At 45.6% G+C, this 12,036-nt stretch overlaps 1 protein-coding gene across 1 annotated transcript in view; it reads right to left on the reverse strand.

The window, feature by feature from the left end:
• Positions 1-12,036, reverse strand: part of LOC144769651 (IgGFc-binding protein-like) — a 1,105,637-nt gene that overhangs the window by 374,223 nt on the left and 719,378 nt on the right. Inside the window, exon 12 of the mRNA XM_078653826.1 lies at positions 1,134-1,452. Coding sequence (XP_078509952.1) covers positions 1,134-1,452 — 319 coding nt within the window. The remainder of the gene's footprint in view (positions 1-1,133; positions 1,453-12,036) is intronic.

Genomic DNA, 12,036 nt, shown 5'->3' on the forward strand with positions numbered 1-12,036 from the left:
CATACAAGGTCACAGGCAATGGCTCCTTTGCTGCTCACACTACAATACATGGTCACAAGGTGGTATTCTTTTCTGGGAGTATAGTTGTGTGGAGCAAACCAGAGTTTTCCTGAAATCAATATACAGCAAGCTGGCCTAATTTACAGACAAGTGTTCTTTTTTAAGGTAGTGTTCAACAAGAAATATGTCACTAACTTATGAATATTTTCCATGGTTTAAGACATTGCAGGTGCCACTGTGCTTATTAGGAGGCCACTGCAGCTTGTATCGCTCATTGTCCCTGCCAGTGCTGCCAATGACAGTACCAACAAAAGTACAAATGATGGCTCTCCTACAAGTGTGGCAAGTTAGACTATTCTAGGTAACAAAAAGATATAAATAGAGTGGGTAGCATTCATTATTCATGCTTAATGTACATGACATTATGTAAGACTGCTGTTAGGCTCAACTTAACATTAGGCAGACTGCACCACCATGTGGTGGGCTGTCATTAGTGGAGGTTCTGATCATAGGAAAGCACCAGATTAAATTAAGTACTGGTTTACACCTGTTTACGAGTGGAGAAGTGTGGCTTAATGGTTAGAGCGGCAGACCCTGATGCAGAGGTCTAGCCCGGGACCAGGGTTCAATTCCCCGCCTCGGCGGGTCGTGGGCTCAAAAATTCCATGGACCTGATAATTCTCGCCTCTGTGCCTATTCCAACCATGGAGTCCCACTCTGCAACTCTGGGCAATAGCTTGCTTAATCTCCACAACGGCTCCCAAAACACTAAGGATGCCTGGCCTCCACCTTGGGGGTGCCCAGGAGTGGACACCTCACAGGGAAAGCCAGGATGGGTTCCACAGCGGTATTCGCACAAGCGCCTTGAGGGTGAGTAGTGCGCCATACAAGTATCAATTTACGTTTTTACGATTGACTTTCTGGTTTTATGACAATTTTGGACTGATGTCCATCAGAGGCATTGGATTTTACTGACGATCCTTTAGGATTATTATTTTAAACAATGGAAAAAACAGAATATATTGTAAGCCCAAACACCTTATGCCAAGGGCATCATCACTAAACATTGATATGTTCTTCAACATATCCACACTGTTTCAAAAAACCTTAAAATGTATTCCTTAGATCCTTACCCTGACTTGTCCATATTCAAATCTTATTAGGGAGATTATGTAGTTGTAGACTTTGATTGTTACAAAGCTGACATAGGATACTTTTGTATTTCCTCTATTCTCATTTTTAGCCTCGATATTGAATACTGGCAGAGTGTTGTCCACACCGCAGGTTTTGGCGATGGTGTAGGTGCAAGTGCCCTGGAAGTCGTAGTTGATCCCATCAAATGTATGATAATGTGGGTCTCCACTCCCCCAGCATACAGATTGTGACTGTGGGACACACACTGGGCTGCCACTGATGATCTGGCATGTTTCCTTCTTCCGGCAGGACACTGAGCTGCACAATGGGTTGGATTGCCCTGTAACCATAGAAGAAGATGTGAATCAGCATATGAATATTTTATTAGTTACAGAAAATAACGTAGCCATTACCAATACATGTAGTTTGAGAGTTAAGTACAAGGCCAGCACATGAATAGATGCATTTAAAAGAGTGAATCTGTTTTCCTTATTCAAGGAATTGGGAGGGTAAGAAGGTGTCCTCACAACTGAGGTTTTCTCTCAGGGTTTGGGATTTGGGTGTTTCAGGGAGTGTACTTGAGAAATAGTAAACACTCAGCAACGCTCAAGTTTATCAGTATTCTTCAAGTATTTTCCTAAATATATATTTATTCTGGTAAACAGACCCACATGTGATAGTGTTAGAGGAATAGAGGTTTTCCCCACAGTAAAAAAAAAGCTACATTAAATAAGTCAGAGGTCTTGCCAATGAACGCATTACCCACAGTCCACTTAACATAACCCTGGTAACCCAAATATTTCTCTTTCTTATTTTTTAGCACTCCAGAATCCTGCCCTCTGGTCTGAGATTGTTTCCTAATATGCAAAAACTTTCTTCTTCAAACCTGTTCCCACCAATAACTCACTAAAGCTTCCACTCACATTTTAGGACATTTGCTTGACTGAGTGATCCCTCTTGAGAGAAGTTTCTCCTCATTTGATCTTCTTCAGTTGTTGGTCAGAAAACCATCGATTCAAATTCCATTCCTTGCATACTTCTCCTGCACTTTTGTATTAAACCTGCAGATGCGCACATGTGATTGCAGGGAAATTTCACCTGTATCTGTTTGTTCTGACATAGAAAATTCCTTGATACTAGGCTTCATAGATGAGATCCCTCTCAAAATTACGAGGCATATTATGTCTAAATTTCAAACACATTTAACTTCTTGTCCCTTTTTGCCAAGGCATTGAGAAGAAAATGCATCTACTATCTAAACAAAAAAACAAATATAAAAACTCCCCAATGTCCAATAAATGCTCACTCCTAAAACTGATTTAACACACTTAATATGTATCTTAATACTCTAGCGCCACAATAATATTCCCTTTATGAAAAACATGCTTATTTGAGTTGAGAATTTGTATAAGCTTCTTAACAACATAACACAAGTTCCCCTCTTGGCCCAGAGCTAGTTTGTAGTCTACCACCCTAAAACTATTGCACAGCTCCCTATATCTGATATTCTAAATTCGTCCTTTGACTCAATGAATGCACCCGCCTTATAAGCAGGGCACTGTAATCAATTTGCTGAAAAAGGCAAATGTAGAACCCTCTAGTTTAGCAATCAGTTGATTACTCTAGCTGTAGCGATAATATTACAACTTTGTGTCTCCATGCAGCAACGCTCAGATTCCTGGTGCCCAAGCCAAAACTCATTGCGGTTCTTGTCCTAAATAGCCACAGAGCTTGTCATTATGGCTGCTGGACATGTTTTGTGCATGGCATTATACATCATCAGTGTAAATGCCTCGATTTTAGAAGAGCTGTCAGGGGTACCTTTGATCACGATTAGCTACTTAAAATTCTGAAATCTGGTATTGGTGGCAATCAAGAAGTATTGTTCTTCTCCATCCGGAAGAAAACAAAGAATTAATCAGGACCCTTTTTTCATCTTCTCTCACTAAAATTCCTTTCTGAATCTGCACCACATCAATGTACACAACCTCTTGCAACTCTCACCCAATAGCATGGCCCCAAATTTTACTCAGACTGTAATGACACAGAGAATTTGTTCAGGATGTTTCTGACAACAATTATATAGAATGCTGTTGTTTGGAGGTCTGGGTGCAGATGGGCTGAAGCTTTATACCGAGTCAAATTACATTGTGGGAACTAGCTGGATTGTAGGCCTGTGGTGCACCTCATTCTGGCCATCTGTCCTTCGCTGTTGTGCACAGTCTTCATCAAAGGTCAAAGCTCTGATTCTACCGACTAGATTTTTGTAATTTCTGTCTTGCAATATTTATTAAAATACGTTGTATGGATTTGAAGAGGCTAGAAGAGTACCTTAGCCCACTTCCAAGGGTCCAAGACTAGGGTGGCACCACTTGGCAGGGTAGACTCACAGATGGCCCAGAGTAGCAGTCATTGTTGCAGCACAGCAGTCTTTCATCCTAGTGGAGTATCCACAGGTCCAGAAGTGTAATGAAGTGATGGTGTAGGAGGTCCATTATTTAGAACCAGTTTTGTCTGTGAAGTGCGGAGAAGCTTCTAGAGGAATGCCTTTGAAGAGCACAGATACCCTGCCTTCATGGTACTGGCCCCATACTAACTACATGGGGTCGGCAGCCCTTTTTGTGGAGACAGGACACAGCCTATTGAAGTGTAAGTGGGGCATCCAGTTATACCTCAGATCCCCATTATGTGGAGTTGTCTAGAAGGATAACGCAAAGACTAACTGTCACCCATACCTAGTCACGTGACCATGAGTCTGCAGGTACCAAATGGTAAAGGCAAAAAAATGCCATCTTTCTAAAAGTGTCATTTTTAGAATTGTAATTTTTAATTTGATTTAATATTACAATTCCAGAGACACCAAACATTAACTAGGTACTTATTCCTATTTGAAATGTACGCTTAAAAAATGTTATAAGGTAACTCCAAAGTTAGTCTATGAGAGAGGTTGGCCTTGCAGCAGTGAAAAAAAAAGTAGTCATGTAGATCTCAAAAGTACATTTCCGATTTTAAATACTTTGTCCAGGGCCTAATCTATGGTTGACTTATGTGCATGTAAAAAGAGGGTTTGGGCCTGGCAAAAAGTTTATTTTGCAAGGTCAAAATGTTAATTGTAAAACTGCACACCAACGGGCTGAAATGGCAGATGTGAGAGATATTTAAACTGCTACTTAAGTGGGTGGCAAAATCAGTGCTGCAGGCTCACTAGAAGCATTTAATTTACAGGCCCTGTGCACCTGCAGTGCCACTTTATTTGGGACTTACAAGTAAATTAAATATGCCAATAGTTGATGAGGAAATCTAACATGCTCTAGGGAGTGAGCATAATCACTTAAGCAAGGCTTAGCAGAGTCCAAAGGCCAGAAAAAATGAAGTCAATGAAACAGGAGGTCTGAAGGCAAAATTTTAAGAGGAATCTTGGCCAAGGATGCCAGGTCTTACAGCTATCTCTACAGTACCTCTGAAAACATAGCTCCAGGACTATCCAGTGCAGTGTAAAGCTTGCAGTGAGAACTTGCAAAGGACCCAGTTTTATAGGCAAATATTGCATTCTGAATAATACTAAGTCACCAGTGTATATGCTCTGTAGCCCATGGTATTTATATTAGGGAAATGTAGAAAATTAATTTCATCATGTTCCTACAGTGACAAGGCCCCAGAAGCTATTTCCATTCTGGCAGATTTGCTGTCTCATGTAGAAAACCAGAGTGCAGATTAAAATAGAAATACAATATTTCACCCAAACAAAAAGTTAAAACATCTCTATTTTTAATAGTTATTAAATGTCCAATTCAAAGATGAAGTCACATTTTTAAAAAGTATAAAATCATTTTTTTAAAGTTACCTTTTCCCTGTATGAGACTTCAGGAAGATAAATAGCATCAGACCCTGGCAATTGGTCAGTCAGTACATGAGTTGAATGAGGTGGGACTGGGGAGTGAACTTATTACAGGAGCTATACAATAGATCATTCGATTGACAGGGTGACCTGAATGGGCAGGGATAGCTCCTCTGACCTCAGCAGAATATTAGGGGTGGTGGCTATGGGCATCCTGTTGGTACAACAGTGTCATAATCTGCCTGACAGGTCTGTCTGAGCCACATATAAAACATTTGGGCACGTGAAAGGGATGAAACAGGACCTGATACAAAAATTGTGTATCTCCAATTTTGTCACCTAGGGGATCTGCTTTATTTTACTATCCATCTGGTTTCCTGTTTTTATGTAGGTCCAGGGCCTCTTTCAAACTGGATTATAGTGTTAAATGTGGAATGTCCCTAGGATTTCCATTGTGTACTCTCATATACACTCTCCCACTCTCAGAGCCCATCTTTAGTGGTTCTGATGATCTCAGCCCTCCTGAGATTGCCGTGAAGCAAGGCATTTTGGGCCTGTTTGCAGTAATGCCAACAAGACCTATAGAAAAGGTTGATAGGGTTTACCAGGCCAGGAAATATTTACTACATTGGTCACATGGAGACTCGGAGTGTCTTAAGATGTCCCCTTCAAAGGATGGTGAACCCTTCTCTGAGGAGACGCCTGCTTCTCAAAGACTACAGCAGGGCCAGACCCCTGGGGGTACCACCAGTCGTGGAATTAGCGTTCTAGTAACTTACATGATTCCAGCCACTGTGGTAATAACCACCAGCTGCGCAGACGTTAGCGTCTTTGACCCTGAGGTGGTGAACAAGAGAAAGCGACAGCCAACAGATGAGGTAGTACTGGTGTCCAGAGAAGGGGGTCAGGTGGCCCTGAATGACCATGGCGGGAACAGGGGGGCACTTGCGGAGTATCCTGAGAGTCAGGAGCTGTTGGCAGGAGATTACTGGCGTGTAGAGTGTAGGCATGGTGAGGCACGAGAGACAGCGGATGTGACACAACAGGAAGAAAGGTGTGGAAAGAGACTGCCACGGCTCAATGGAGAGCCGTGGCCTCAGGCAAGTGGCCTCAGAGGGGGAAGACAGAATGTCATTGTGGGCAGTTTCTCAGGAGTCAATACTTGGGTTCTAAACAGATCCTCTTCCTCACAGTATTGCTTCCTTTCGGGAAACATCCTTTACAACGCAACTTTTACCACGCAGTGCCTTTACGACACAACTTTTACAACGCAAACCATTACAACGCATTGCGCTGGGGGTCGCTCTAGGATAGGGAATAAGTTTAATTTACTGTCCAACACCTTCCCTAGTGTCCACGGGGACTGGAGTTGGAATAGTAAATTAAACTATTCACTATCCAGCGCCCCAAAGCACTATGCATTGTAAAGGTATTCGTTGTAAATACCACGTTGTAAAGGCATGCGATGTAAAAGTATGCATTGTAACGTCATACATCCCTTCCTTTCTCACCTGAACAACTCGTCTACAGAAACTACATCCTTATGTCATGAATAGTTTCTTTGGGCACTGAATTTCAAAAATAAAACACTCATCTGACACTAATCAGAGTGGTAGAGAGGGTTTTAGAGAAACAATATAGACCAGATAACTAAAGTTTATGTCCCTTTTTCTCCGAGGGTATACTCCACCTATAACTCCAGAAGAGAGAGAGAAGAATTAAGTTGGAAAAAGAGGAGATTTACCAGACTCACTACTATTCTGCCCTGTTGGCAAATTACCAAACATTATATCTATACAAAGAGGGTTTTTTTTATTTTTATTTTTTTTATTTAAAAGTTTTTATTAAAGTAGTTGCATTGCGACAGTACAATAAAAAATAGAAGGTCCATGCGAAGACACAGTACAGAGTAGCAAGGTACAATCCAGCAAAGGCACATCAGTTTCAATAAGCAGCATAATGACAACATTGAAATCATAAAACAATATGCAGTCAGGTTGGTGGCTCCTCGAGACCCACCCACACAGGTGGGCAAACAGAAACAATAAAAGCCCCGGAGGGCTAGCTAGCGCTGGAGAGACTGGGGATAAGATAGGGCGGGGCCCGGCACCGGCGGCCGCCGCAGACCAATGGCCGGCGGGGGGCGTGGGAGAGGCGGCGTCGGGAGCAGGAGGTAAATGAGGGTGTGGCAGGATCCCATATGGCCCATCATATAACAGGGTAGGAGCGGTCCAGATTGCAGCACCATGGTTCCAGAGGCACCCCCCCCACAGGGCAATCAGTGAAGGCACCAGCTGAGGTACCCACTGACGGCAGGCACATCGGGGACGCGGAGAGAAAAGCTACGCACTGACCAACTCCGCCGCCGCCGCGGACGCAGGGCCGGCGGGGAGCATAGGGGAGGCAGGCTCGCTAGGGGAGGAACGGGAAAGGAGGTAGGCGACCAGGGGGACCCATATATCAACAGGGCGAGACCTAGCAGGCATCAAGTCCCAAAACTCTGACAGCAGCGTCTGACAACGGAAAGCATTTTCCAATCAGGCCGCCACCACAGGGGCAGGCCGGCGGCCCCAACACATATCCACCCTGTGCCTGGCCAGTACCAGGAGCATCGAAATCAGACGGCGCGAAGCATCAGGGCAAGGTTTAACAAAGCCAAGAAGGCAGAGAAGGGGGTCAGGATTAATAGCAGTGCCAGTGATTTCAGAGATTGTGGAACAGGCCTCCAGCCAGAACACCTGCACCCGAGGACAGAGCCAGGCCAAATGGGCGAAATCCGCAGCAGGTGCGGAGCATCGCACACAGGAATCCTCATGAATGAGTCCTAGGCGTTGAAGCTGCCGTGGAGTTTGGTAGAAACTGTGCAGAAACTTGAAATGAATCAAGCGGAGCCAATAGTTCGGGGAAAGTTTTGTAGTTTGGTTACAGCAATAAAGCCAGTCGGCATCCGAAATATCCACGCCAAGGTCCGCACTCCACGCCTCACACGCCCGAGTCAAGGAGATGGGAGAGGATAGCAGGGCAAAGAAATACTATCTGGTGACAAGTTTGTGTGGGGATGCGGAAGTGTATACGAAATCCAGGGCAGGGAAAGTGGGTGTTCGGGTTGCAGAAAGGTCGGGTGCAATTTCCGGCAGGTGGCATGCAGCTGGTAGTATAAAAGTGTATCCATCAAGGATGGAGACTCAGGGAGTGAATAAAAGGAATTGTCAGGATATAGATCCGCCACAGTCTTAAAACCCCGCTGCACTGCATGCCGAGACATACAGGATGACTGAAGGGGCGAAAAATCCGGGTGGTCAGTAATGGGCATGGCATCAGCAAATAAGAGAGAAAGACCAGCTAGACTGCGCAGAAATGACCATGCCCAACGCAACATCTCCACTGTATTCACCTCTGACCAGGGAAAAACAGCAGGGGCAAATAATGCTTTAGAAAGAGGCCAGGGGGAAGCAACATCCAATTCCACCGCAATGTGAGGCTGGTAGGGTGTGGGGTGCAGCCAGAAATTAAGAAAGCTGGCCTGGGCACAAAGTGCATAGAGACGGAAGTCTGGCGCACCCAGCCCACCAGCCGACATGGGCAGGGTCAGGACGTCATAGGCAACCCTGGGCTGCCGCCCCGCCCAAACCAAAGACACAACAAGCGAACGCAGCCTGCGAAAAAAATAAGTGGTAAGGGGGATAGGTATGTTGGAGAAGAGGTAGAGAAATTTGGGGAGGACCACCATCTTGGAAATGGCAAGGGACAGCGGCCAGTGGCTCCACAGAAGGATCTTAGCTTCAACCCAGTCTACAGCACGGCCAAAATTGGACCTCCAGAGTTCATCCGGGTCCCTGCTCAACCAAATGCCCAGATAGCGCGTGCGACCAGACGCCCACTTGTTAAACATGGCAGCCAGATGTGGGACAAGGATGGAGGCAAACATTTTGTAGAAGGAGGCAGGAACACCGTCCAGGCCAGGCGCCCTGTCGCTCGGTAGGCCGATAATGGCCGCCAGTATTTCCTCCTTCGAGAAAGGCCCGTCAAAGAATTTGCAGTGGTAATCCGCAAGCCACACGAGGGCGATGGACTCGTCGGAATCCTCCGAAGAAGGAGGGGGTCAGCAGAGTAGAGTCGGGAATAGAAGGTGAGTAAGCATGGGCGGATTTTGCGGATTGGCAATCCGCGAACTTGCGTATTTACGGATTCGCAATCCGCGAAGATCCGCGAACTCTAGCGGACTTGCGGATTTTTCCGTTTTTTGTGTTGGCGCGTGTTCGCGCCGATTTTGGGACAAGTTCGCAATTGCGAACTTACTTTTCGGCTTGCAACGGCCGCGACTATGTTGTTTCTACGTCTGGTTTATCATCACAGGTTCACAGCACCCTCTGTTTCACCACTGCCACCCTCTGGGACACCCATGCCACCCTCTAGTACATCCTCACAGGCACCTATTAGGTTTATTTATTACTGTAGATTATGGTGGTTGAAAAAAGCTAGCACACCTGCCCTTCTTCAACTGCCATCAATTAATTTGTGTTTCATTAATGTGTCAGTAATTTTGAAAGTTCCAGTCTGGCTGGCACCTGCTTCCTTCCTTATCTGTAATTTGCTTTTTGTTGCAGTGAAATTTTTTTTTTACAGGACCTTTATGGTGCTATTCTATGAGCCTGCTGTTTGGGTCATAGCAGGGTCATAGAATTGTTGCAAACTCTGGAGGGGCCCATCAGGAAGCACTACCTTGAATGTTACTAATGTTAAGTTTGAACTTTTGCACCTGCTCATTGCTTTCATTTTAGCTAAAATCGTTTTTTTTGCAATTTCGCGCGTTATTTGGGGCGCGAATCCGTGCGAGATCGATTTCGGAAGCCGCGAATACGTGCGAATACAAAATTGTTTTTGTTGCGACGTGTATGTTCGCGTGATCTTGCGCGTGTTCGCGAGGCGCTTCTAGCTATTCGTTTGCCAAGTTACCCTATCGGTCGTACACGGGCGCGGCCATCTTGTTGGCGTGACGTAATTCCGTTTCCGCCCGCTATGTGTAATCTCGCAAAGTGTGCTGCTCGCGAGTACAAGTTCGCGCGTACTCGCAAGGAAAATCTCGCGCGAACTTACCCACGCGGTCGTGAACGGGCGCGGCCATCTTGTTTCTCATTCATTGCTATGGTTCTGGGCATGCTTTCTCTATCCTCTCTCAATCTCTGCCATCCTTTGCTTGTTTGAAGTTTTTTTGATCTAATTTTACTTATTATCTAACCCTCTATTTTTCTAGCTCTATATTTTTGTGTTTTCTGCAGCTTTTAGTTACTTTTAAACTACTTTTTTAAACTCTTTTATTTTCTTCTTCACTATTCTATTTCTTCTTTATCATTTAAGTTTATTTCTGCCCAGACCATGGTAAAGGGAGCCGGGAAGCACCCTGAGAAGGGGAAGGGTCCCGCACCCCGTGCCCGGCTCCCGTGCGGGCGTTTAAGGGGGGAGCAAGTGGTCCCGAGGGAGATCTTTAGCGCGGAGGAAGTGGCGGCACTGATCTTCCATGTCCAGCGCCGCCTCCCCAAGACGATCCTGGGAGGCGGCAAGATCGCGACCGGCTATGGCATCCGGGAGCGCCGCCAGCGGTGGGAGAAGGTGTGCCGGGCCATGTACAAGATCTCTGGGGTCCGGCGCACATATAACCAGGCCACCCACCGCTGGACCGATGTCATGGACCGGGAGCGGGACTTGCTGGACGCGCTCGGCGTAGAGGTCCCCGGGCTTGGTGAGTAGTAGTAGTAGTACATTTACTACTCTGTTTTATCCTGCTCTGTTATTTGCAAATCTTTGTTCTTTACCAAGAGCAATAATGCTGCCGATTACATTGAGGTAAATTATATTTCAAAATCTTCTATGCATTTCATTTTCAGGTGCACTGCTCTCCTTCTCAGTAGCCTTGCTTGCTACTATGCTTCTTTGTTTTGTATGTTGTGTTCAGAAGCATTTCATTGGCCTGAGAAATTATGTATCAGTGTACTGTAAAGAAAAGAACTGCGTAATGCTAGACAGTAAGGGTCATATTTTCAATTACCGGCGCATCCCTGCAAAGTAGCAGGGATGCGGCAGTAATTGTGTGCCATGCCACCACCACCCATTGGCCCAAAACGTCACAGAAGCCTTACGCATCTGTGCCGTAAAGGCAGCGCATTGCTGGAGTTGCGTGCCAACGATGGCGCAGCTCCAGCAATGCTCTGGGGTACCCTATCTCCCCAATGCTGCATCAAGCCGTACGTCGGCTTCAAGCGCGCAGGGTTTGAGTCATGCATCATTGTCATAAAAATGACTGATTGACATCTTGTAGATTTCCCTCAGCCACTTTTAGGATTCGTTCCTGCGCAGGTACGCCCTCCCTTGCGCCGGAACGCCCCCTGATGGCGCAGGGCTTTACAACGTGATGCATCGCCCATATGCCCATATGTGTTTTTTTTTTTAATATATACGCCGCACCAACACCATGGCGAGTCTTTTGTTCTGCCGCTGCGTCAGAAAAGGCACGCAACAATGGAGGAAAATCAGCCGCAACTTCCGCAAGGGACTTATAAATCAGCCCCAACAGACTGAAGTCCAGTGTCCTTCCTTTAGACAGTCACATGGCTATCAGAAGAAATAGTGGCGGTGGTGGCGGGTGGATTGATAGTTTGAGTATTCACTGATCTGCAAGCAGGATGGACTTTGTCTGTCACGTGTTGTGCACTACTGCCTGCAGTGCCAGGCCTAGGCAAACCTCTTTAGTAGTCTGTTTATTGAGTTACATAGGAACTTTCTAAGTCAACGTTCCGCAAATCAGGCAATACGAATAACGTAGTATACCACATGAGATAGATCCCGTGGAATAGTTGTCTATCTATTTGCTATTTTTCCAAAATATGTTGTTATTGTTCTTTTGAAATGTTTGATTTGGTTGAAAAATCTCATCCATGTTTTATGGTTTTTCTTTCTTTCATGTTGTACATCAGCTCCCCCCAAGGGCAAGAGGACACAGGAGGAGGGTGCTGAGGATGCAGGCCAGGATCGGGCAGGCGAGGGCTCCTTTGCTGGCCCCAGTAAGT

This window comes from Lissotriton helveticus, chromosome 7 (assembly GCF_964261635.1).
Source record: "Lissotriton helveticus chromosome 7, aLisHel1.1, whole genome shotgun sequence".
In the NCBI taxonomy this organism is placed as follows: domain Eukaryota; kingdom Metazoa; phylum Chordata; class Amphibia; order Caudata; family Salamandridae; genus Lissotriton; species Lissotriton helveticus.